This window comes from Protobothrops mucrosquamatus, unplaced genomic scaffold, assembly GCF_001527695.2.
Source record: "Protobothrops mucrosquamatus isolate PMUCROS unplaced genomic scaffold, P.Mucros_1.0 scaffold631, whole genome shotgun sequence".
Lineage (NCBI taxonomy): Eukaryota > Metazoa > Chordata > Lepidosauria > Squamata > Viperidae > Protobothrops > Protobothrops mucrosquamatus.
Window position 1 is genome coordinate 388,368 of NW_015386923.1, and position 26,567 is coordinate 414,934.

At 38.5% G+C, this 26,567-nt stretch overlaps 3 protein-coding genes and 1 non-coding gene across 5 annotated transcripts in view; 3 read left to right on the plus strand and 1 right to left on the minus strand.

Moving 5' to 3' along the window:
- Positions 1-7,816: 7,816 nt before the first annotated feature.
- On the plus strand, positions 7,817-10,774 carry TMEM167B (transmembrane protein 167B). The gene is made up of 3 exons (XM_029284469.1): positions 7,817-7,913; positions 8,186-8,317; positions 9,479-10,774. The coding sequence occupies exons 1-3, from the start codon at positions 7,904-7,906 to the stop codon at positions 9,559-9,561; spliced, it is 225 nt and encodes a 74-aa protein (XP_029140302.1). The 5' UTR covers positions 7,817-7,903; the 3' UTR covers positions 9,562-10,774.
- Positions 10,775-14,076: 3,302 nt separating this feature from the next.
- LOC114922688 lies at positions 14,077-14,441 on the plus strand. Its single transcript, XR_003810462.1, has one exon.
- A 1,567-nt stretch (positions 14,442-16,008) lies between these two features.
- On the minus strand, positions 16,009-23,352 carry CUNH1orf194 (chromosome unknown C1orf194 homolog). The gene is made up of 5 exons (XM_015817735.1): positions 22,581-23,352; positions 20,450-20,530; positions 18,658-18,773; positions 17,867-17,994; positions 16,009-17,392 (listed from the first exon to the last, which is right to left on the minus strand). Exons 1-5 carry the CDS (start codon positions 22,656-22,658, stop codon positions 17,322-17,324), a joined length of 474 nt encoding a protein of 157 aa, XP_015673221.1. The 5' UTR covers positions 22,659-23,352; the 3' UTR covers positions 16,009-17,321.
- Positions 23,353-23,539: 187 nt separating this feature from the next.
- The window catches only part of KIAA1324 (KIAA1324 ortholog), a 49,274-nt gene continuing 46,246 nt past the window's right edge, over positions 23,540-26,567 (plus strand). For both annotated transcript variants that reach the window (XM_029284470.1, XM_015817736.1), the window contains exon 1: positions 23,540-23,774. In XM_029284470.1, the coding sequence (XP_029140303.1) occupies positions 23,607-23,774 (168 nt within the window). In that variant the 5' untranslated portion in view covers positions 23,540-23,606. The remainder of the gene's footprint in view (positions 23,775-26,567) is intronic.

Below are 26,567 nucleotides of genomic sequence, written 5' to 3' on the forward strand. Positions count from 1 at the left end.
TGCAGAAATAATGGATGCATAAATTGTTATATGTAATGCATCCACAACAAACAATAAAATACATTAATTAGATTTTGAGGAAAGAAAGATTAGATTTGAGGCACCCTTAAAATATCTTGCATCTTTTTTTCAAACTGGCCTTGCTTCTTTACACTTGTAACACTTAAGGACTTCAAAACACATTGTTGATTGATGGTCCCTGAAAGGGGTATTTTTTGCACAACAAAGGAAATGGCTTTGGTTCAAAGGAAAACCTAAAATTCTAAGTAAACACTACTTTTATGTTGTTATTATTTAGGGCATTGAAACAGTGCACTAAGCCAAGACTAACGAACAGTTACAAAAATGTACTTCTGATAAGCATTAAACATGACTCTTCATTTTCTCTAATGGTTATAGAAATACTTATCTAACCTGAAACTCAGCTCTCCATCTAATTCATATGATAAATCAACCACCGCTGTTATGCGGAAAAGTGACTTCCACTTCTGACCTTTACATAATATAACTATCAATATCAAGGAATTCCAACCCAAAACGTACTTTATCCAAAACCAGCAATGCATACAGTATATCTAATTCTAACTCTCATCCCAGCACTCATAGCTGTGGGTTTTTTTTTTAATCATATGATATAGAGAGAGTGCTGAGTTAGAATTTGAATAAATATTTTTATTGCCTTTAAGGAAAAGGTAACTACAATGGGATAATTATTCTTTCACAATAAAACTTCCAAATGCTAAAAATACTGTTAAACAATGCTATAGAATAATACAATACCTGGCTAATTAATATGTGAGTTAGAGCAGCAGTCGCCAACTTTTGCAGCTTGGTAGCCTGGCTTGGGGGGGAGAGAGGGGAACCGGGTCATGCATGCGGGGACTGGCACGCCTGCAAGCCGGTCCGACTCTTCTGTGAGTGGAGCTGCATGCCCATGTGCGTGCTGGCCCACCTCTTGCACAGCCCAGTTCTGAATAGGCCCCAGCCCAGTAGTGGGCTGCGACCCAGGGGTTGGCAATCCCTGAGTTAGAGGACCACAAAAATTGTTCCACTTTGTGCATACATAATAAAGCTGTATCAAAAAGACACCAAAAATTATTCCGTCTCCCAAACACAGATTATGAATTACCTTGCAGCAACTAACAAAAATTATCAGTTCTTTACACAGTTTTTTTTATTTGTTTCCTCAAATGCCAATAATAAAGCTAAAGAAACATTTAGCACAATATCTTGATTGTAGCTATATTAGTTCCAGTTAACCTCAAGGGCATAGACCACTCCCTAAACCATAATGCCATTTATTGCTGGTTGAGCAGAGAGAATGTATAAGTAGCATGCACTAATAAGGAAGTCCCAAATTACTAGTACATGTGATGTCCTAAATGGGACACTGTTAAGCTATATATGTTAAAGTATATATTAACCTAGCGAATAAATGTGTACATGGGAATCATATATATTCTTACATTTTTTTGATCATTCTATAGTAAAGTTTGTTATATAGGTAGGTCTTGATTAGATAATGAATCCCATGAAATAGGGGACTTCATTCAAAGTGATATTTCTATGGAAAAAAGGGTAACTGGTTCCAGCTTGATGGAAATAGACCACAACAATTTACAAACATAGATTTATATATATTTATTAATGAATTATAACAGTAAAACATTAAAATAATATACTTACAACTTAAATTTATTTTTAACAAAGTCACAGAGTAGTTATAGAAAATAAATTAAAACAAAAAAAAATCTAAATATCATTCCTAAAAGTAAGCTTAAACTGACAAAAACATCTTTGTTACCTAATACAGGAAATGGTAGCAAGATGGTTATCCAGGCTATACTGTGTGTGTGTGTGTGTGTGGTTTTAGTATTTGTATTGCTTTCTAATGGAATACCAACTACTACAGGTATGAGATCTTCCTTATTTTAAATATTTTAAATAAATAAAATGGACAAAGGGCAAGCTGGAGGATAAACCTATATTCAAAATATACTGTACCTGCTATCTCCCATATTCTGCTATGATTCTTCAAAATGAGCATCTTCTTTTTTAAAGCTTTCCTTGAACTGAACCTTCCTTTTCTCCATTTTGCACATGACAATTAGCATCTAAAACCCCAATGGCAATTGCATATGCACTAACCTCAACTTGCATTAATTGAATTTTGGCTCCCATTAAAGCAATCTGGTATCAATTTATAATTTGCACTAAATCAAATAATACATTATTTGAACAGATTAATCATGACTTTCTGATCCCTTGTCTAAACGTTGGTCTTTTCCTGGGAGAAGATTTTAAAAGCAATCTAATCTCTAAAGATTTTAAAAGCAATCTGATCTCTAAAGTACTTGTAGATACAACACACGGCAATTTTGTAAATATTTAAGATTCTATCCTATCTTATCCATTTTTAGAAGTACTTCTTTATCTCTTCTTGGACAGATATTATTACTGTAAAATGCAAATGCTGATGTATCAGCATACGAGACAAAAAATAATAATTATCCCACCATTCGTTGTATTTGTTCTCCCTGAAATGGAACGATGGAATCCAAAAGGTGATATCTAATTGTACAGGGAAGAGAGAATGGCCCTGAAGGACAGGAGGAAGAGCTCCTACCAAGGCAATTATCAGATAAGAAGGGTTTGAGTCTGGGCCGAGAAAAAAAATATGATAAAACAATTCAAACAAGCCCCTCCTTAGTTCACACTAAAATAAAGTGAGGGAGAAGGATTCACACTCAGACTTGCAAGATTCTGTTACTATAGCTGTTACAGTAAAAGTAATCCTGACCAACTGTGTTTCCCCGAAAGTAAGACCTACCCCCAAAATAAGCTCTAGCTTGATTTTTTGAGGGTGGGCCTAATATAAACCCTACCCCCAAAATAACCCCTAGTTTTGGGGCGAGGTGCATGCCTAAAATTCAAGCTAGAGCGGGGAGGGTGGAACTTACCATTGCAGCCAGGCCTCCCATGGATCAACACTTGCTTCACCGGAAGGAGCAGTTTCATTCTGCAGCTGAGAATGGAGCTCAGCCTGTATTTCGCAGTCAGAGGCCTTTCCAGAAGGCCTGTGTAGTTCTCGGCTGCAGAAATGCAGGCTGAGCTCCATTCTCAGCTACCAAATGAAGCTGCTCCTTTGGCCGCAGAAGTGGGCCGGCTGGGCGAGGCTGTCGGTGCCGCCACTGCGAGGTGAGTGGAAAAGACACCTCTCCCGAAAATAAGACCTGGTGCCTCTTTTGGAGGCAAATAACAACAACAACAACAACAATAATAATAATAGGTCTTATTTTGGGAGAAACATGGTATTTGGCATTGGTTGCTTAGTCTGGTCTACCTTATTGGGCTGACACTAATTCTACATAGAGGGATTTGATTGACACTGACAAATAAACATAAAGGTCTCTCTCCTCTTCCATGAATGAAAAAAAGGATTTGCTTTCCAATCCTGTATCTTCTAGAAGCTTGAAAAGAAGCTGGTGTCCAAAACACAAAGAATGTACATGGGTGTGGGGTTGAGGGTGGATAGAACAACAGGTATCAAAAGATCTCAGGAAGCAAAGCTCCTCTAATCGTGTACAGAGTAAGGCGAATAATCTTCATGGAGATATGCAGGAACTGTTTTCTAGGCAAAAGGGGCTGAAGCATTTTTTAAGTCCAAAACAACAAGACATCATTTGGAAGTAACTCAGATAGATTTCTTCTTATTTCATTGGAGTATAAGGAGAAGGAAGAACAGCACAGAATTGCAAGATTTTGTTGTAATGGACAACCTCAATAAAAGCAGTTTTAGTCTTCCTGCACCTGCAACATACCTCTGACTTGGTTTTTAAATAATAAGGAGCAAAAGGTTAACACATTCTAAATATTCTGAGACTAGTCTTTGGTAGTTTTAGGATGTGGGGGGGCGAATGTTACATTTATATGGTACTATTAATGACCAACGTAAGCCTGGCTCACTCATGGACAGAGGGTGAGTAAAGATAAGATTGTAGGAAATTAGCATAATTGGGTTATGACTGTGCCATGCTAAGATACAACTGAGAACAGGTCCTACGACATAAAGCAGCAGATAGTGCATGATATCTTCCATTTACGTCATGAAAATTCCAAGAAGTATATTCCTTCACTCTTTAATCCAATTTTCCTCAATATGGCATCTTCCAGATGTGTTGCAATTACAACTTTCCCTACAAACATTTGCCTTATATTTAACTTTATTCTGTAAATCAGAAATGGAGGCTCAAGACTGCCATCTGATGGTACAACTGCTTTTACTGTACATATTATACTCAACCAGATGAAATATTTTTTTATTATTTATTTGTTAAATTTATTTGCTCCCTATCTTGTCATGGGGCTACTCTAGGCAGCTTATAATAATAAAAAGGAAGAAAATGAAAGGAGTATAAACAGAAGTAAAATAAGAGAACCTATAAAATAAACAATGAAAAAGGAATACACTGATGATATATCAATATGATAACCAAAAAGATAGATGGGTGGAGAGCAGAGAGCAAGCATGGGGAAGTCAGAATCATAATTCCTCTTTCTTTTCCAACATCTCCAGATATTTTGGGAGTACATGCAGCAAAAGTTTCTGAGAGGTTGCTGTATATTTTGGTTACTTGTTGATGAATCACCCTGCTCTAGCTGTCTCAGACTCAGCTCAACCCAATTTTCTGAAGTATATATGATTTTTCTGCCAAGGATAATAGGCAAATTCTTAGGAAGATAAACAGCACTCAGAAAATTAGTTTAAAAAACTCAGTTTTTACTATTGTGCCCACCAAACTTACTGGTTACCAGGAAATGGAAGAAAATCATGTAACGCCTAGGGTCTGCCCCACAAAGCAGAGGGCAGGATTAAGATGATCATGTTCCTCTCCTTGGAAGAAGACTTCCTGAAAATGGCCATGAATGATCTAGTGACTAGAGGGGAAGAGGTATGCCGGCAGTTTCATACAGCAACCAATTTATCTTGAAATTAAACCACAGCAGAGAATCCTACAAGCTGGGCTCTTGCCAGGACAAGTAAAAAAAAACATCACTTTTAAAACAGAACAAGAAAATTCTGCTCCATGATAAAAGTCCTGATAAGGCGCTTTGTTTGGTGACTGTTTTGGACTCCAGGGGTGGGGAAGCTAGGGTTTCAGTAAGACCCCACCCTCATCTAAATCAGAGATTCACTGCCTGTCCACTCTCATCCCCTGGAGGGTGCTTGCTGAATGTCAAGTAGTTGGCCAGGGAGGAGGTCCCCAGATTTGTTGAGGTGTGCCAGAAGGGAGCAGCAGTGACCACAACTCGAGCTGGCTTCCTCTATCTCTGGTTAGCAGTTCCAATGATGACCATTGGATCATGCTACTGAGGAAAATGGGCCCAAAAACCAAGCACCCCAGGAAGGTCTCTGGATTAGCAATAGCATTTAGACTTATATACTGCCCCATAGTGTTTTACAGCTCTGAGTGGTTTACAGCAGGGGTGTCAAACTGCCGGCCCACAGGCCGGATGCATCACAAAACTGCGCCCACCCCATTGCCAGCAATGGGGAAAAAGCTCCGATATATTGTGCGATGTCATGTGACGTTGCGAGTTTGACATGTCTGGTTTACAGAGTCAGTATCTTGCCCCGAACAATCTGGGTCCTCATTTTCATGACCTCAGGAAGATGGAAGGCTGAGTCAACCTTGAGCCCCATCAGGATCAAACTCCTGGCAGTCAGCAGAATTAGCCTGCAATACTGCATTCTGACCACTGCACCACCAGGGCTCCTTAATTCAATCCAGTGGTACATCACTGGAGGCTTTTAAGAAGAGACTGGACAACCATTTGTCTGAAATGTTAGGGTCTCCTGTATGAGCAGGGGGTTGGACTAGAAGACCTCCAAGGTCCCTTCCAACTCTGGTATTCTGTTGTAAGTTTGCCAGGTGTAATGTCAGTTCAAGACCTCTCAATTTGGCTGTAAATTGCTTGTGGTTAGTAACTCATTCAGAAGAGCCCCTGGTATAAGGCTTGGTTTTCAGGCTGATTAGGATTCAGATTGATTTGTTATATGTCATCAAGTTGTTTTCAGGCTCCTACCAACCACATAGATTTTCTCCATAGCAATCTAGTAGCCCTAAGCTGTTCTTTCAGGTGACTTAAGTGATTCTGAGGTACTATCTATTCTCTTTCACTTTTCAAAACATTTGTTATTTTTGGCTCAGGTAACCTCAGTTACCGGTCCTTCTCTAGGAATCCTGAATGCTCCAGGATTCTCTGGAGTTGCTTGAGCACATTATCTTATCTAAACCTAGCACAGTGATGGCGAACCTTTTAGAGACCGAGTGCCCAAACTGCAACCCAAAACCCACTTATGCATTGTCGAGTGCCGGGTGGGTGTGGCCCATTGGGTGGGCGTGCCCCATTGGGTGGGCGTGGCCCATTGGGTGGGTGTGGCTGCAGTGGTAATAGGAGACTGGGTGGGACTAAAAAGTTCAATCAATCAATTCCAATTTTGCAAGATATATTTTTTTCCTGCGACAAGTTGAAATTGACTGATTGAACCTTTTTTTTTTTTTGGCACACGGCGGCGGAGGTCTAAAGCGAAAAGGTTTTATAAAACCCAGCTGAAGGCCTAGGACTGGGCTGACGGCGCGGGTGCCCACAGAAAGGGCTGAGTGCCGCCTCTGGCACCCGTGCCATAGGTTCGCCACCACTGACCTAGCACTTCCCTCCTCTTAAGGAAGAGTATTAACTTTATTTTGGTTTGGTTATTGCAGTGTCTTAGAATGACCAGGAGTCAACACTTTGCTCATGAGTGGTGAGCAACCTTATTGACAGGTTTTTAATATTATGGCTATTGTTTCCAGGGTAGGCTCCTTGTTCAATCTGGCCACTAGAGGTGTCTATGTTGCTATTAACAACGGCTAGTACAACACACAATATCAAATTATTTCTAATATGCAGCAATCACAATACATACAATTATAATTCCCAATCTAATGTAGAACTGGTTACATAGGGAAGTAATGGGCTCCTCTTCATTGGATGTGTTCCAAGACAGGATGGGCAGATTTCTATTATGAAAGTTTTAATTAGGATTCGTGCAGGGAGGAGGATATTGGACTCTACTGTATAGTCTAACTCAGGGGTCTTCAAACTTGGCCCTTTTATGACTTGTGGACTTCAACTCCCAGAATTCCTCAGCCAGCGTGTCTGGCTGAGGAATTCTGGGAGTTGAAGTCCACAAGTCACAAAAGGGCCAAGTTTGAAGACCCCTGGTCTAACTAGTATCTCCGAAGTCGCCACAGAATTGTGTGGAAAGAATGACTTATCTTTTGTTCATCTTGCTTAATAGGATCACGTAGTAGTGCAAGTCCAAATCAATGGAACTTATTATGCAACTTTAGGCTAGTCAGTAGACTGCAAGCATGCAGAAGAGAAAAATCTGAATATTAATATAATAAATAAAAACAAATAAATTTTAGTTCCTATGAGTTGCTTCAAGAAATGAGAAAGCTATTCCAACTTTTGCTTGATTTGGCACTGGACACGTCGCTTTCAAATCATTATAACCACTGACTGATAATGGATCATTAATATGTATACCGTCTATGAGCAGATGTTACCACTTTTATTTTAACCAAAGACAAACATTACCTCCCAAATGAACGGGAAACCAGATCCACAGATTTAAAAACCCGCGGGCTGGTAACACGACTCAGCAGTTCTATCGGTCTTCGTTTGTTGCTGCCTGAAATGACACGGCGCGCCGTTCTAGGACTCTTAGGCGATTCAGAAAGCTTGCCTATCTGAGCTCGATTAGCCTGACTTGGTGGTTCCGGTGCCGCGCTGGCCGTTCATTCCTCCTGGAGATGCGGTGACGAGTTCGGCTTTGGATCTTGGGGCGGCCGTCATGGCTAATGGTGAGCAGCTGATCCTTAGTCCGGTTCTCTCCCTCCCTCCCTCTGAAACGCTCTCCTGGCCCTTCTCTCGGGTCATGTTGTGCATTCCCCGCTCGCCGGCCCAGCGAGTACTTAGGCTCCCGCGAGTGGGGCGGTTCCCTCGGGTCAGGGTCCCCCCCCCGCGGCCGCCGTGGGGTCCGTGAGTCAGTCTCCCTTTCATGCTCCCCACGTCCCCTGAATGCAGGAACGGTCCACCCAACCGGCCTTGACTCTCTTTTTCCTGTTCTTCGCAGTGTACTCCCTGGACGGGCTCCTGGTCTTCGGCTTGCTCTTCGTTTGCACCTGCGCCTACTTCCGGAAGGTGCCCCGCCTAAAAACCTGGCTTCTGTCGGAGAAGAGGGGCGTCTGGGGTGTGTTTTACAAAGGTCGGCATCTCGCACAGAGCGCTAAGTACCGACACAGGAAAGCAGAGGGAAAACTTTAAGACAAGCGGGAGTAAGTCCTGTCGGAGAAGCGTTGAGTAGGAGCAGAAGCGAAGCTGATTGCATCTCCGGGAGGAAGGACAATTTTAGACTCAAGGGTTTTAAACCTTTTTGCCATGGCACTTCTCTTTAGCTTACACACCTCCCTTTAAAAAAAAAAATCCGAACACAAATGAGCAATGGAAACAGTACAATAAAACTTTGGAATAGGTGGATTCATTGTGATAATGAACAACTAAAAGGTTCTTTTTTCCCCCACACTTTCCCTGGGACTCTTTCTGCATTTCCCCAAGAGAGATACCCCTCATAGTTTGGGAAACCCTGGGTTAGATGGAAGATAGTTTGGTGTGTAAATCGGACCTGGGTGGATAGGAGACATTAATTAAGGATCTGCTATATCAGTGTTTCTCAACCTTGACAATTTTAAGGCATGTGGACTTCAACTCCCAGAATTCCACAGCCAGCATTGCTGGCTGTGGAATTCTGGGAGTTGAAGTCCACATGCCTTAAAATTGTCAAGGTTGAGAAACATTGTGCTATATGATCCTCTTGTGATTTAGCTTTAAATGTCTTTACATTTGTTTGTTTTTTTATAAAGTAAGAGAGTGGTGACACTTTGATATAATTGGAAATGGTAGGTGTTCCTTATATATAGTAAACTTTTCCTCCAGCTTTAGCGTTGGTATAGCATACCTATTGAGATTGGAGGAGTTAATCATGCTTAAGCTTATGTTACTGACAAAGGCGGTATGACAATGTGCTGGTGACTATCACTTTCATTGGTTGACTGGAGGTCAGCAAATTGGGTAGAGGTAGACTTCTATTATTGGAGTGGTTTCTGCTGTGGCTCTAAAGGTGCTGACAATGTTATAGAAGGATTCTATATCAGCGACAAGTTGAAAAACCTTAGAGATTCTGTGAGTAGTATGCAGAAAACTGGTTTGAAATGTTAGGTTGAAAGGTTTGAAGTTAGTAAGGTTAGCACTGCACTCTTAGTGTGCATTACAAGAAAGCATTTTTATTTTTCGTCATTCTCGAAGAATTATATGAAATGACATGTGCTTACTATTGTTTGAATAATAAATGGTCTTTGATGTTTTTCAGCGGCTATCATTGGTACCAGACTTCATTCAGCAGTGGCAATATCTTGTATTGTCATGGCTTTTTATGTCCTCTTTATAAAATGAATCCCACTGCTTCAGATGGACAACTGTTTAAATGAAGACACTATGTTCTTTTGCTTCAGAGGACTGTACCTCCTAGCAGAATTGACAAGAATCTCTACAAACGGCAAGAAATTATTCTGTGGCCATGTCTTGCTTGAGACCAAGGGAATGTTGTTTAGATAGAAACAATCTTCTGTGCGTCTAAGAGAGTTTCAACAAAAATCAAAAGATTATTTTATGTGCAGATTATTAAAATCAATATTAGTCTATACAAGAGAAATATCACAGGTTTATGGCAAGTAGAAATGAGTGATGTTTTTTCCAGAGTTTGATATAACATGGAAGTGGAACAATGTTTCTTTTGTCCCCAAAATGTAGTAGCATTGAAAGGCTGTAGATTTGTTTTCTTTGATTACTGCACTTTGAACCCAAACTCATAACAAATAACTGAAGATGAGAAACTCACCAGTGATAGAATAAAATATTTGTGCATTGTGGAATTCTTGAAGAATTGAAACATAAAGGAAACAAATTACAATTTGGTGATGTTCACTTATCTTTTGCTATAGTTAATAATCTTGCCACCTCATATAAATGGCTGAGTATGTTTAAAATGTCTTGTTATTTTGTAGAACCCTGTTTGAAAGTAAGAATTAAAAGAACTTAAAATGTGGTATGGTATAGGAGAAAACAGTGGGGGCATATGCTGTTATATAAGATGTGAGATGCTAACATGTTTAAATTACATTTAAAGATTACATGTATATTTTGAGAAGTGTACATACTTAAAGAGTTGTTCTAGTCTTTATTTTTATTATACTTTTAAATTTCCCTCATTCCAGCCTTCCTCTTGATAGTAACCTCCTATCACCACGTGCTTTAAGTGTAGGAGATTCTCTTCTAAAATAGGAGCATTACTGTAAAAGAGCATGTTTGACTTGTCTGTTTAAAGTTTATAATGTAAGCATCTGACAGATTCACAAATAGTTTCAAGGTTGGCCCTAAATAATTTTAATCCATTGTTTTGTATATCAGTTCAATCTGAGAAAGCCAAGTTTCTTTTTCAACCTTGTACATTTTGTCACAGACAAAACCTGTACTAATTATATATTTATAAATCAGCAAGAACACTAAAGCCATAATTTGGCCTTTGGTATTCCAGCAATATGTGTTTGAATAAATCTGCCTTTTTTGATCTTCCCTGTACTTCCTAACTGATATATATTTGAACTCTTCTCTTTTTTGTGTGTGATTTCTTGCTGTTAGAAACTATAGAAATAAAAACCTTGTCAGTTTGATGTAGAAATGGGAAGACAAAAATAGAGGTGCTATTTGAGTAGTGGGTTATTAATTTCAGCATTTAGAGAGTTTACTTAAAGGCATGTCTCCAATGGCATTGGGATCTCAATATTAGATTTCTTTTAACAAATTGCATAAATAGTTGGATCATATTAATGATGTAATGTAGCAATCAATAGGACAATATTTTAAAAAGTTTCTTCTCTATTTGAAGATATATTTTTATGTTTGCTATGAAAGCAAATTAGACAGCGATTGGAAGAAAATATTAGAATCATAATATTTTTCTGAAAAAAATCTGTTATTAGAGATGTTCTGTTTTTGATTATTTGTAATTTAGGGAATCTTTTTACAGATACTTTTACCAATACATAATTCTGGGAAACATAATGCTGTCAAAAATCAATGCTAGGATTATTCCATTAATGAAAATAAATATCAGACTCTAAAGGATATAATTTATCCTTTATTGCTTTGTCAAACTTTTAATACATGAAGAAAATTGAATGCTAACAAGCATTTTGCTACAATGTAATAATATATATCCATTTTCCCTGGTGGGATTATATGAAAACCTGTGCCATGCATAAGAACTGGCTTAGTTTTAGCACTAGAATTCAAAATGCTAAAGTCTGTTTAATTTTCAGCTATCCAGAAGATAAGTCAGTAATAAGTTGTCCGATCTTCTCTTTATTTCCTTTCTTCATCTAAAGCTGATGACCAAGTTTTGCAATGAAGTATTTAGGTTTTTATTATCTATATATATTAAACTTTTTAGAAGAATATGAATTGGTAAAAGAAATGTAAAAAGAATAAAAAGATAGTTAAGTAAATTATCTGAAATGTCATGACAATTATTTTTAAATATATTATTAGTTGCCCATAAAGCAATGAAATATATCATTTTTTTAAAGGAAAAACTAAAATTGCTATTACTAGATAACAATAAAACACTACTTGGAAAAATGGGATATAATTAGATCAACATTAGAGATCAAATTTTTCATAAAATTGAAATGCAGACTCCAGTGTAAATATCAAGCAAGGGTCTCTTTTAAATTGGATAATGAGATGGGCGGCATATAAATTTAATAGTTTACTTATATTTGTATCAGTTCATATACCTATGCAAACCATCTGGAAATGCAGTGAAGTCAAACTGGCGGCTCATGGGCTGGATGCATCACGCACAGGCCATGCCCACCCCAGCTCCGCAAAGGCAAAAAAAATTTCACAATACGTGACGTGATTTTGACACCTGCGTTCTAGAGCATCTAATACTGATAACACACAATCCCAATGGAATTTAATCAATTTAGTCATTTAGTGAGACTTGCTCTGTAATTGGTTTATTTAGAGTTATTGCAAATGAACTTTCTGCTTATAATTCTTCAGTTCGTTCTTCATTCGCTGTATCTGCAACTTCTTTCCATACCTGTTGTGAATATGGTATGGAATAAAAATATAACTGGTATGATATTGTCAAGCAAAATGTGAAGCTTTAACTGCAACTCTTAATATTTTACTAAGCAGTCAGGATTACTTTCTGGTTGTTTCTGTTGAATTCTTCCACTTAATTCATTCATAAATTAAAATGACTGTTTATAGTAATTGCTACACTCCCAAAATAGAAACAAAGATGAGGTTTTATGCTCCTTATAGCCAGTATATTCACCCCTGAAAACTTAAATTTGTTTCCATTTTAAAGTAGCTACCTTTCTTATGTATGGCTAATCTATAATTTTCATCAAACTATAGAAGATGAGACTTAAGTTTTTGAAAATTTTATAATATTTTCACTGTCTCGTTGAAAAAGCCAACATTGATATTGGCGATTCACTAGTATAATATAATCTGGCAATTTTATCCCTGTATTTGGAAGTAAGGGGGGAAATCCATTTGTAAAAGAATGTAAATATATTTTCAAAAATATATATAATAAATACAGTACTGTACCTACAACAAAGGTAGTTAATGTATTAAAACCTGCACTTGAATTGATGGTGTTGAAGCTAAATACTTTGTAGAATTCTAATCATTTGGATACATTAAATCTAAGATATAGGAACTTGCATGTTCCAGGAAATACCCAAAGTTTTTATGACAGGTAGAAAGTCCATATTCATTGGATTGCATTATCAACCAGGCTTATTTCCCAGAGATTTTTCAGGGTCTATGAAAATCAGCGGGAATGCTTGTGTTCCCACAGCTTTGACAATATAGTTTTATTTTTATTCCTTAAACCAGCATCTCTCAACCTCAGCAACTTTTAAGATGTGTGGACTTCAACTCCCAGAATTCCTTAATGTTGAGGTCTGTACAGCACTTAAAATTTGTTGAGGTTGAGGAACGCTGCTCTAGATACTTGCCTTGTCACGTGGTAACCCCTAATTCTCAAATTATAGCCATAGCATGACTTTTAGAGGAAATTTTTAACTGCGATTGTCCTCGTTAGTTTTATAACGCAGATGTAATTTATTAGGAAATATTGTGCACATATAATACATTTTTATATCAGTTCTCACTGTTGGTAACTTCTTGATGAGCAGCATAGTTAAAACGTTTAGGCACACTTTAAAATGCCAATAAGAAAATCGCACGTTTACTGTACATCAGGGAGGAAACAAAGAGAACGTACTGTTATTCTGTTTATGGTTTAGAGACGATCTGTTTAGTTCTGGTGAGGCTCTGGAGATGCAACACACAAATAATCACGGATGCGCGGCGGAAGAAGAGTACATTCAAATGAAAAAGCAGTAAAATTCAAGCGGAAAGGCAGTAAAACCAATGTATGTTTCAACTACTTTTTTCCGCTTCCTTCCTCCTCTCCCACCCCCCCGGCCATTATTCTAAAACTACTTCTTATCCATCAGCCTTAAACGCTTTTCGAAATTCCGGCCATTCGAACAGACTAATCCAGTGTTTTCTCAACCTTGACAATTTTAAGGCATGTGGACTTCAACTCCCAGAATTCCACAGCCAGCAACGCTGGCTGTGGAATTCTGGGAGTTGAAGTCCACATGCCTTAAAATTGTCAAGGTTGAGAAACACTGGACTAATCCGTCCAATCAGGCGCCGGCTTCCTTCGGGGCTCTGATGCGCAGCGTTCCCTCCTCCTTCGTAGGATCTCACGGAAAGCCGCCGCTCGCGCGAGCCCCGCCCCAGAGCTGTGCGATTGCCCAGAATGCAATGCGGAGTAGAAAAACTGTGGAGGCCTGCCCGCCATCTTTGTGTGGGCAGTCAGGGCGAGCGATCGTGGTGTGCTTGTGAATGGGAGCGAGCGTGGTTTGGAGGATGCTTGAACCGCGTCTGTAGTTTGTGTGTTACCGTGTGTAAGGTTTCGGGAGGTGTATGTACGTGGCCCTGCTCTGCAACAATTGCTTTTACACGTTGATCTTATTTGATCGGGCCGAGATGTCGCCGCCTTCCCGGCCTGAAATGAAAAGACCCGCTTGTGTGAAGCCCTTGGCGCTGTACGGAGAAGCCGGTTTAATGAGCGTGCGGCAGTATGGTCGGAAATGATGAATTGATCAGATAGATGAGGCTGGAGGTTGGAAAGTTCCTCTTCCTAGCCAATGTGTATCGAAGCGATTCTGATCCGGCTTCAGCCAAGGAACTTCTTTGTTCCGGGGGGGTGGTCGGCTTTTATTCCTCGGGTTAGAAGCACCGCCGTCGACTAAAATCAGGATTGGATTTTCCTTAACCAACAGCCTGTGCTGGCCGTTGAGTAGGTTTTCTTTAATATGTAATAAAGGTAATGCGCCCAAGATGCTTGCGATGCTCTAAAGATCGATCTGAGTATGGTATGCGTCTTTGGAAAAAAAAATGATAAAATGGATTTTATCAAAGCACATGGGCGCATGGTGGTTAAGGTGCTGCCAGGACCTCTTACAGCTCCAGACTAAGAGCTTCCTCTTCAGGAACTAGTTTGTGCATACAAGTTTGAGAAGTTGCTTTTTAAAAAAAAGCTCTTTCTAGTATCACAATTAAAATTCCGACACAAAACAATGAGAAACTCCCAGCTATCGTGGCCAATGAGGAATCAAGGGAGTTTTAACCCCTGTGAAATTTCAAAATGTGATCTCAGTTGAAACGGGACATACCCTATTACTAGTAACCTTAGTGATACTTCTTACTTTTATTTCACTAGTAACCTTAGGGATACTTATTATTTAAGTAGTAATCTTAGTGATACTTATTTTTATTTATTGGGGCAAGAAGCCAGTTATAAATGAGACTAGACTAAGATGAAGACTTTGGATTGTACTCTGTTCATTTTTCTTTAATTTCTGCTTTTTTCATGTCTTGGTATGCATTCCTGGCAATTAAGGATTATGCATGTATAGAATGTTTTGGGGGTATGATAGCTCAGCAATTAAAAGACTGAGCTTGTTTAGCTAGCAGCCTGGGTTCAAGGCCTGAGTGCTGTGTGACTAGGTGAGCTCCCATTACTAGCCCCAGTTCCTGCCCACATAGCAGTTCAAAAGCATGAAAATGCACATAGATAAATAGGTACCATTTCAGTGGGAAGCATTCCATGTGCCTCAGCGTATAGTCATGCTGGCCACATGACCACAGAAGCATCCTTGGACAACTCTGAAAATGTGGACTTGCAAGAGTTCGTGCTCTTTTGAGAATATAAAGAGATAATGTTCAGGGAGTAACCAGTTTGAATCCAACCTTTATATGAATGTAGTAAGAGGTTATTTTTTTAAAAAAAAATCTTATTGTAAACTTTACCCTATCATCTAGCACAGGGGTGTCAAACTGCCGGCCCGTGGGCCGGATGCGTCATCCAGAAGCTGCACCCATCCCATTGCCGGCAATGGCAAAACCGGCTGGATACGTTGTGCGACATCACGTGACGTCGCGAGTTTGACATGTCTGATCTAGCAGGACAAGCAAGCTAATTTTAGATAGTGCTTAATTGTAGATTAGACAAGCCAGTTTTGCAGTTTTACTGTGCTAGTCGTAACCAACCTTAGGGGCAGTGCTTATATCTATTTCTAAGCCATTGAGCCAGCGCTGTGATATATTAGACCACGGGAAAATGATACCAGATGAATTTTCAGTTCAAATCGGCAAGAACTAGCTTGAGAAGAGATAATGTTCCAAATTTCTTTAAGATATATACAGTGAAACCTTTAATGCTAATTAACTGAGATGATGTAATGCTTAGATTGTTTATTCAGGAAATTGCATGATTTGATATACAAGAAAGGATATAACTGATTTGGAATTAAAATGTGAAACAATTATTTGGGATCTACAACAACTTTTTTTTAGAAAAGCAGAAAAATTGCATCACAGGAACCATAAGGCAATAATGAAAGAATATAGGTGAAAATATTAATTAAAAATGTATATTAGAGTGATAAAAAAAAGTTCAGCAGAGGAGAATGGGTTGATTCTAACAGCATGTTACTGGATAGATTAGTTAAAAAACTGCAATAGGGAGACAATACTGAATAATGAAAACAATGGACAAAGCAGATAAAATCTTTAAAAGTATGGCTTTATATGTGAAGATAAAGGATAAAAAATTAAGTCAATGCAGTAGACAGGAAGTGGATAAGCCTAAGAGGTATAGAAATCTATCTTTCTTGGGTTTCTTGACCTCTTTCTTTGAGCAAAATTCTCACAACCTACACTTTGCATAGCTAATAATCTAACATCACTCAAAAGTATAGGCTTAAAGTGCCAAGGGAAAATATCAATTCAGTAATGTATCATAAAGCATCAACTTCCAATTTGAAATAAACATTACTGGGCTGGTTTTGAGATTCATTTGTATTGGCAATCTTTGGCTCCAGCTTACTTTTGAAACTTGCACATAGCCACGGTGTTTATAAATGACATCAGGTGCTTTGTCTCCTCAATCTGTGGCAGTTTTTGTACTTGCAGAACTTTTTATAAAGGTTATAGAATTGTGTATTTTGGCATTCGGCCCTTGTTCCTGGTTGGCATTCTTTTTGATCTTGATATAATAGTTTTAATCTTCAGAAGTTGGATCACTCTGTTCTTATGGAAATTTGTGTTCTGAAGTACTCCATAAGTGTATTAGGAATAATTTAGGAATGAAGTTATATTTGCATTTTGTTTTTGAAAAACATTTTTTAAAGACTAATTGATGTTCATATTTTACTTTGAGATATTAACTAAGATAGTTTTAGCGTAAGATTGTGTAAAATAATACTGTAATGGTTCAATATAAATAGTATCTTCTTTAGAGTTGAACCCAAAGTGGACTATATTCTATTACTTCAGTCCTAACCAAATATCTGAATTTATTAGGCCTGATATGTTTGGGGCTTGGTCCATTGGCAAGAACAAGCTGCTTTTTCAAATATGGCACAGCTGAGCTTTTACTAAAATTCAGTGAAGCTGGCTGGTTTAATGGATGACCTGAAAACTAAGCATACAGTGAGCCAAGAGTTAACAAATAGGCAGCAAGTACAGACGAAAGGACCCTGCAAAAATCATTAATGATAGAAGATCCCACCATTCTCTTTACGGGAATATCCACTGTTTGTGGCAGCAGTATGTGGAGATTCTGCAAACAAAGACAAATTATTTTGTCACTGTTATTTACTGTTCTGAGAATTGACACATACCCCAAACGCACGCGCACACACACACACACACACACACACAAATAACTGGTATCTTGCAATGGAACAAAGCTACAGAACTCTCTTGACTTTATTTTATCTTTAAAATTATGTTATGCAGCCGGGAACATTTTTTTAAATACCTATTTTTACTGTATGTTAGGTTCTGCTTCACTGAGCTATTGGCATTTAATTATTTGTAATATAAAGTTTACATCACTCTGGTATTATCCACTTTGAATGACGAAGCTTTTAACACAGACCTGTGATTAAGGATATAATATATTATCTCAAAAGAAAGTTGGATAAAATAATCTAAACTAACTTGAGGGGAAGGTATTTGAAAATTGATGTACTGAAAAGGTTTCTGTTCTAGCTCCTCTTCAACCAAAAAGGCATTTAATGGTCATGCTTACCAATGGCTCCCTCAATGTGGTGGATAGATTCTTTTACAGGGTTAGCCCAGTGTCTCACAGTAATGCCCTTGGAGGTAGGATGCTGAACTGAAGTGTATTTCTTCACAGGCTCTAAACCCTTCAATGTTCTGCCGTGCTCAAAAACAAAGGACGCGCATTAGCAAGAAAGTGTTGCCTCTTGGGCAGAAATAATTGTTGAATGGTAAACATTAAAGTGAATTAATGTATTGTGCAAATAATCTTTAATTAAGTAAAAGAAGTAGAATAAGACTATTTAGCTAAGGAAACAGTAGCATGCTGTTCAAATTTATGAGAATGCTTAGAATTAACAGGAATTATTGACTCAGAGTTAGAAAGGACCATTTAGGTTATGGAGTTTAATCATCTGTTCAGTACAGAAAATGAATTACACTATCCCTGATAAATGACTTTAAAGTATTCTCCAGTATATGTCTTTAACTAGAGATTGCATTCTGGAGCTGGAAACATTTAAGTTATGTTTTCAAACATGCATTTGTATTTATTTCAAATTGAAAATATTAAAAATGTATTTTACATGCCTGATACTAGTTGAAATTTACCCTGAAGAAAATGAAATGTAGCTGATGTGGACAAACTTGTTTAATGTAAAAATATAATCTAATAAATATGATGGATAGGCTTATTGATCACACAATGTACATCCTATTGTTGGTTTCATAGCTATAAGAATTGCAGCACTATTAGAGTATGCATCCACTGGAGTCTGATGCTCGTTTTTTAAATTTAGAAGAATAAAAATGTATGTTTACCCATGGTCATCAAGGAGGGTCTCCTTATGGAGGACTACTTGACTTTTGTCTTTAAGCAGGTCTTCATGGTGATTGTATAGAGAACTGAGATTAAAATCCAAACTGTCTTTAGAAATCTGCAAATGAGATTAGTAAGCGGGAAGCATGTTGACTTACAAGCATACATTAGAGAAAGTGCAGTAGAAATGTTTTAAAGGTTAAATAGTATATGCAAACTTTTTAGGAATTGCCTGTCTAACAGCAAAACAGAAGGCAAAAATGAAGATATGTATTAAGGTAAGAACCTTGCAATAAATGTTCTCAGAATTAAGATTGTACAAAGTTGTACAATTGTAAAACTACATTTTATATATCTACCCAGATTAGTAGAATGCATTTATATCAGAACACAAAAAAGCAAGGTGCCTTATCCAGATGCCTATAAGTTATATATCAATATAAGTTGCTTCATTCTTCATTGGTTTCTTTTATAGTGAAATTAATAGTAATAATAGAATTTAAAATATATCAAATATGTAATAAAAATAAAATATGTAATAGTAATATCTATCTACCTTGGTCATATACATTCTAGATCATATAGAAGCATCTTCATTCTATAATATAAATACATTTCAAAAAACAAAACACATCTCTACAATTCACTCTTGACACATGGAGTGTTGTTTTTCCTTATATTTTAACTGATCCCTATGTTTGTGCCAATTAAAGTAAAATGGGAGCAAACCCCACTCACTACTAGCACTGATGTTATGTAGTTTAGTACTAATGAAACATCTGCAAGAAAATAACCAATCTCAGGGAGTAAAAGACTCTTAATATAATGTAAAATTCTGTAATTTTGGAATGTAATTTAAAATTCCATTTATATATAATAATAATAATAATGATAAAGTTGGAAGGGACCTTGGAGGTCATCTAGTCCAACCTCCTGCTCAGGCAGGAAACCCTATACCATTTTGGACAAATGGCTGTCCAGTTTCTTCTTAAAAACTTCCAGTGTTGGTGCATTCACCGCTTCTGGAGGCAGGTTGTTCCACTGGTTAATTGTTCTAATTCTCTAAAATTATATTAATGATTTGAAATGAAACTATGACAATACAACCAAATTATACAACCAAATTATATGAAAGAGCCCAAAAATATCTTACAATGCCATTATGAGAAATGTCATGACAAGAAATATTTAAGAATGAAAGTTTGTTTGGAAAGTTCAGTAAACATGAACCAAGAATTTCTAATTAAGTAATTTCTTGATTAGCATTTCTTAAAACTTGGTCCCATTGATTTCCCAAGAATTCCTTATTCCACAAATAAAATATTACCATCCTAACTTCAATTTGCATACAATTGAATTGTTAGGTTGTATTTCAAATACAGTTTCTAGGCATTGATTCCTTACTCAGCTTATGATTTCCCCCATTTTCAAATTAAGATTACTCCATAACATCTGTTTCTCATGTAATCAAGTTCAAAATTTAACAGCTTCTCTATTAATGCATCTAGCAGCCTTCAAAGCTATAAAGGTGTACATTTGCTTGATAAAAATTGACCCAAGAACTTGTCAGATTTCTAAAGACACACTGGCTCTCTAAACAAACCCCAAGCAGATAATACATTTTCATTCTAAACAAACATTTTATCAAATTGAAGTGTCCCTTTCAGGTTCTCAAGGTCTATTTAATACCCATTTCTAAGGTATTTTAAAGAAGGAGAATAGTAAGGCACTAAAGAATAAAGAGAATGCACCTTGAAAAACAACAAAAGATGGCAGTATCATTTCTTTTTTTACCTCAGGTTCTGAATACCAGACTTCTCTTCTGATGCTTGCCAAAGTTGCTGTTCCATGTAGACGATTCCAGGTGTCTTGTTGCTGAGAAAGATGGGAGGGCATGTCATAGAACAGTGGTGGCAAACCTATGGCACGGGTTCCAGAGGCGGCACTCTGTGGGCACACATGCTGTTGCTCCAGCCTTGCCTCCCCCCATGACACCCTCCTCACCAGCAGCCTTCCTGGAGAAGGGTCGCCCCTGAGCATGGCCCACGCAGAGCAGTGCAGTCAAGGACATGGCAGCCAGGCAATTCTGCCCTCACGCCCCATCGCGCACAGTTGATGCTGCGGGGTGCGGGCAGAGGGCATGACTGCCATGGTGCTGCTGGGCGATCTGCGGCGGGCCCTGGAGGCGATGAGTGGCCCTGCGGGCAGGCGGAATGGGGGTGGAGCAGGGGCGGTGCCAGTTTTTGGGCACTCGGTCTCTAAATGGTTCGCCATCACTGTCATAGGAGGTTTTCTGAATCAATAAGAATGATACTAAACTTATTGTACTGACTCAATAAAAAGATAAAACTTAACTGCTTATTTATATTAACTCTTAATATTGTCTAATTATTGAAGTTGGAACCCAAGGAATGCGCACATGCAATAAAAATATTGGCATCTTCCTGACTACTTCAATCCTATTGACTCATGTACGTTTAAAATGTAGGATTAGTCATATGCAGTAAGATAGCCATATGCAGTAAGACAAATACAGCTAGTCCTCGACTTATGACTACAATTGATCCTAAAATTTCCATTGCTAAGCAAGACAATTGCTAAATGAGTTTTGCCCTTTTTTACGAGTTTTCTTGCCACAGATGTTAAATGAATCACTGCAGTTGTTAAGTTAGTAACAAGGTTTATATGTGATGATATATTAAGTGAATATGGCTTCCTCATTGATTTTGCTTTTCAGAAGATTGCAAAGGTGAGTGCATGATCCCAGGACATTGCAAACATCAAATACATGCCAGTTGCCAAGTGTCCAAATTTTGATTACATGACCATGGTAACACGGCAACAGTCATAAGTCAGTTTTTGGTCACTGAATGGTTGTAAATTGAGACCACACAAGTTTTTCTAATCAGAAAAAGTCAACATAGCAACAGATTTCAGCAGATGGATAATACCAAACCATTCTTACTTTAAAAGGAGATCTAAAATGTTATATAAAACTCACCTTGTATTTTTAAGATTACAAGCTACAAAGGATTCTCTACATATTTTAGGCAGTCTTCCTCAACCTGTTAACCACCCAAAGGAATTGGAATTAAATGTATAAACATCTTGCCAGACTATTAGCATAGAAGTCTGGAACTTGCAGTCTAACACCTCTGGCGTCACATTGGGGAAGACTGATGTTAACTTAGCTACTTGGTAACAAATCCCAAAACTGGTTGCTTGACTTGGACAAACCTGATTGCTTGGCTTAACTCAGATTTGAGTATCTGGCCAATTAGATCTTTGGTATACATTCTAACAGAGGTTCTATTGTTGTGTCTTACAGTAGTTCAGTGTTTTCTTGTCTTTCCATTTTTTCCTCAATCCCCTTGTTTAAGGAAGTTCTCATTAACTCAGTGAAATATAAACATCTACAATAATTGCATTGTGTTCTTTTATGTTTTGCATTTTTATAAAGAACATTAAAGCAAGAGAAGATCATTAATTTTGACAATTTTGATCTTTCTTTCATCCTGTGTCTCCAAGTCTCTCTTGTGCATCTTGATTTATTACTCTGGGTGTATAATAAATATGAGTCATTAAGGGACAGAAATTGTCTGAAAAGCAAGAAAATAGGACAAACTTCCCAGATGTGAATTTTATACACACTAGACTAGATGTATTTAGGGTTATTTTTAAAGCCAGACCTCCACATTTTATCCTGTATTAATAAACATTATAAAATATGCATCTCAGGTTAAAAAGTAGTTTCTGACATCATCTGTAAAATATTAAGACGCTAAAGGGAGGCTGCCGTATCATTGAATTAATTAATTAATAGCATCTGGTCCCTAAATTTCATTAGGATAAAGAAAATGCACCGCAATGCGAATGCTTGTGTCTATATATTTAAAATAAAATAAAATAAAGGGATCTCTCTTACCTGTGCATTCCTATTACCACAGTATGTATTTTCATTTTCGTAATTAGGGAATGGGAAGGAGTTCCTAGCGGGTGACATACTCTCAGCACTGTAGGGTTGCCAGTCGTCGGTGCGGATCACGAGTTCTGTCTCCGCGTGTCAGTTTTGTTTAGGATACGATGGCGGTTGCTAAGCGACAATGACCGAATCCTCCGGCCGCTACGTATTGAAAGCGCCCTCTAATGGCTGGAAATAAAAGCGAAGCTCTTCGAGGCAGAAAGAAAGCACGAAAAAACGGCGCGAGGCTGGAAAGGACCGAAGTCGGCAGACCCTTTATGCTCCTTCACGTGAAATAAAGAAAAAAACAACCCACTTTTACAAGAATATTTATAAAGTGGAACCCACGTTTCCTTCATTTTTTACGGCCCATGCTTTAAGCGCCCTGAATAGCTCTGAAAGACCTTTACAATTCTCTCCCTTCCTGAAGCCCAGCGGGATTACACGGAAGAGTTAGTCCCAGGTGAACGGAAACGTTCAGACAGTGCCAGTCAAACCCCAACATGAGAAGCGAAGCGCCCCTTTTAATGGTTTCAGAGCCCGACAATAACTTTGGTTAAGGGGAGCGAGCTCCCAAGGAACCGGCAGGCCAGGTGCGAACAGAGTCGGGCTGCTGCTTTGGGACCCTTGGCCGCTCCTGTGTGGAGAACGGCTGCCCAAAGCCGGGTTGGATCGTTAGTGCAGCGCGCGCGGCTTGAGCGACTCCGGCGAGGCCTTGCTGGGGGCCGCTGACTGAGCGCTTCGAAACCGAACGGCTTTCTTTTCGTCGCGCGCGCCTTTCGAGCCTCAGGTGCTCCTCGGCCTCCGGAGGCCGCGCGGCGGAGGCAGCTGCGGTTGCTAGGCAGCGAGGTGTGGGCGGTCCGAGGGGGCGGGGCGGGCTCCTGCATCCTTTTCTGCCCCAGAGCGCGGCTACCGTCGCACCTGAGTCGGTGACTGTCTGCCCGAGGCGCAGCGCGACTACCGGCTCCTCGCGGTTTCTCCTGCGCCACGATGGCTGGGGCTGGCAGGCTTCATCCTGCTGAGGGGATAACCAGATGCTGCTGCCATCCTGTTGGGATCGGGTGGACGCGCCTGCCGCTCCTTCTGCTCTGCCTGTTGTTGCTGTTTTGGGCGGGCGCCGCTACCGCCCAGGGGGAGAATCTCCACGCCTGCAAAGAGGTACCCGCGGGGGGGGGGGACAGGGGGACATCTGACTCTTTCTGCGTGGGGGGAAAAGCGGGGAGGGGGCATCTATGACCAGGTCGGAAGAGTGGAATCAGGAGGTCCTTCCTTAAAATAATTGGCGAAATATCGTTGTGTGAGCCCTGGGTTTTAAAAAAGAAAGAAAGAAAGAAAGAAAGAAAGAAAGAAAGAAAGAAAGAAAGAAAGAAAGAAAGAAAGCACTCTCCTATCAAAGTAGAGAAAAAGCCACTCTAGTTGCGCCTCCTTTCTTTCACTTAGGTCTGAATAGCAGAAGCAAAAATTTTGGACAGATTTTGATTGAGATGGGCATTGGCAAACATAAACATCTGGCTTCTCCAACCCCCCCCCCCACCCTGCAAGTATTTTGGGCTACTAAGAAATAACACATTAGGATCAACTTCTGTTTAATGGGCTAACAGGGAGTGTGTGTAAAATGTGGACGTAAACTAACTTCATACCACTTTAGAATGAGCAGAAGGAGAAGAGAAGACTTCAGAATGAGCAAAATTTTGGACAGCAATGAATCAGCAGAGAGGCTGAGTTTCGTTAAATCACTGCCCTCTGAATTTTGTACACATTACCTATGAGACCTCTGTTATCCCCATAGAAATGGACAGGTGTTGATGCTTTCTAAAGACCCATTCTACCTTAAATGTAGCCGAAATAGAGTGTAGCATATTTATTGTGACGTGGGCTTTTTGCTTAAAGATGTGTTAGCCTTTAAGATGCAGCTGTGTTCCCTGTTATTTAACAGTGTCTTTGGCCTAAGCAAATGCTCTAAAAGCAGCAGTGATACCTGCCTTGGCTTAAAGCAAAGGTAATAGCTAGAATACAACTTGCAAAGCAGAAGAGAGAGTCTGTCTTTCAACTGCTGCTTAACTTTCTAGTGCATAAATATTTGTTTGCCTGGATCCCACACCCACTAGGTGCTGGCTGCAATTTACCTTGGGAAATTGACCAAATGTTTGCCTATTTTTTATCTTCAGGTTACGTGGCAGGTTGTCAGTGAGTCAGACAGGACTAACTTCCTATTAGGTTAATATAGCATTACCTTAATGTCTTTTGAGCTTGTTTTTGTTTCCTTTTGAAGGATATAAAGTATGGAAATGAAACTAAATACAGTGAAATAAAACAGGGTAAAAGAATTATAGTAAAAAAGCAACCAGGCGCATGAGAGTTAATACCCTTGTATTTGCTTTTGTTATACGGACGATTGTTGCATTCCAGAGGCTGAAATGGGTGAGGCAAGTAACACTTCTTGCCATATGGTTCACTTTTTAAAATTGCTTTGGAAATGCCACTTTCCTGAATTTATTGAAATACAGTATTTTTTCCTATTGCACTTTTATGAGTAGCTTCTTAGATTTTTTTCAGTTGCTTTACACTGCAAATTGTACCACTTTAAAAGTTAGTGCTATTGTCGTAAAGTACTTTCTGCCCATTTGAAGCTGAATTTGGTAACCATTGTCAACCTGGTGCTCTGCTGTTTTGGAACTTCAGTTTCCATAATCCCCAGTCAATATGCTAACAGCTATGCCAGGTGAGAAATGTAGTCTTACCATATCTAAAGAGGAAAGCTTACAGTGAGTTCTTATACTGTATGCATATATGCATCTATTAAATGTACAGCTTGCTTCTTATTACTGCTTATGCAGTAACCATTTCTTTGCTTTCTGTATTTATTGCCAATATAGTAATTCAAAATAAACAAACTGCAAACTTATAAAATATGACTTCTTACCTCCTGAACATTTATAAAATCAACACAAGAATGGGATATAACCACAGAGCATCAATTAAATTTTCAGCAGGCTATATTATCGGTATGATTGTGAATGTTGCAATTTCAACTCTGTTGGAAACATGACTGTAGTGGATAAAATAAGGAGTTCAGCAAGTAAACTGTTAAGTTTTCATAAAGACCATACAGATTTTCCTGAAGACTCACTAGCCCGATATGAAAAAGTTATAATACTATTTTTTTTCCTCAAAGACATATTGTTTTTGAATCAAGAATATGAATGCATGCATTTGGTTATGGGACCAACACATGGATGAATTCTTTGTGCCTTTTATAAATATGCTTTTGCAAATATGTATGACAATGAGGCCTGGATGTGAATTAATTACAGGAGCTGTACAGTCAATCTTTAACAATACTGTAAGCTGAAGATAGAGGAATATCCTTGGGCAGAAGGGCAGGGGTAAAAAAAATCAAGATGGCAACTAAGACCACTTGATTGAAGACCTCCCGTGTTTATGTGTGTTACATGATGAATATATAAAAGAGACAGGACTTTTGTTGTGTTATGGTCATCATCTTGACTTTTTTGACCCTCTGAAGACTCTTCTGGTTGAAGATTTTCTTTTGCTAGTTTATAGTGGTGAGCAGAGCAAAAAGATTACTTTGACATGGCTCTAGACAAAATAATTCTCAATGGCCCAGAGGAGATACATAGTATGCTTTTCTTATCATGTAAGCTAAGAGATTAATATAAATCCCAGGATAATGTGGAATAATTTCAGAATGATCAACTATGTCATTTTGATGGAAAAGTATTCAGAACACACTCTTCTCTGCACTCTCATGATTGCATAAAAAGTATTTGGTTTAACTGCAGCATCAAAAAATGGTTACCATTTCAATTGCCCAAGAGTTTATTTCCAGATAATTGCTGCTTACTGCAGAAACTTAATTTCCTCAGAAACAAGTTCTAATTAAATATTAGATTTATTCCAAATCATTTCAAGTTCATATACAAAAATATA

Bases quoted from the DNA above. Each gene is read 5' to 3' on its own strand.
- TMEM167B (XM_029284469.1), top strand. The intron at 8,318-9,478 runs GTCGGCATCTCG...GATGTTTTTCAG, and splicing joins CTGGGGTGTGTTTTACAAAG to CGGCTATCATTGGTACCAGA.
- CUNH1orf194 (XM_015817735.1), bottom strand. From the start codon at position 22,658: ATGTCACCCGCTAGGAACTCCTTCCCATTCCCTAATTACGAAAATGAA. The intron at 20,531-22,580 runs GTAAGAGAGATC...CATCTTTCTCAG, and splicing joins GTGGTAATAGGAATGCACAG to CAACAAGACACCTGGAATCG. The intron at 17,393-17,866 runs GTAAGCATGACC...CTTTGTTTGCAG, and splicing joins CCACATTGAGGGAGCCATTG to AATCTCCACATACTGCTGCC.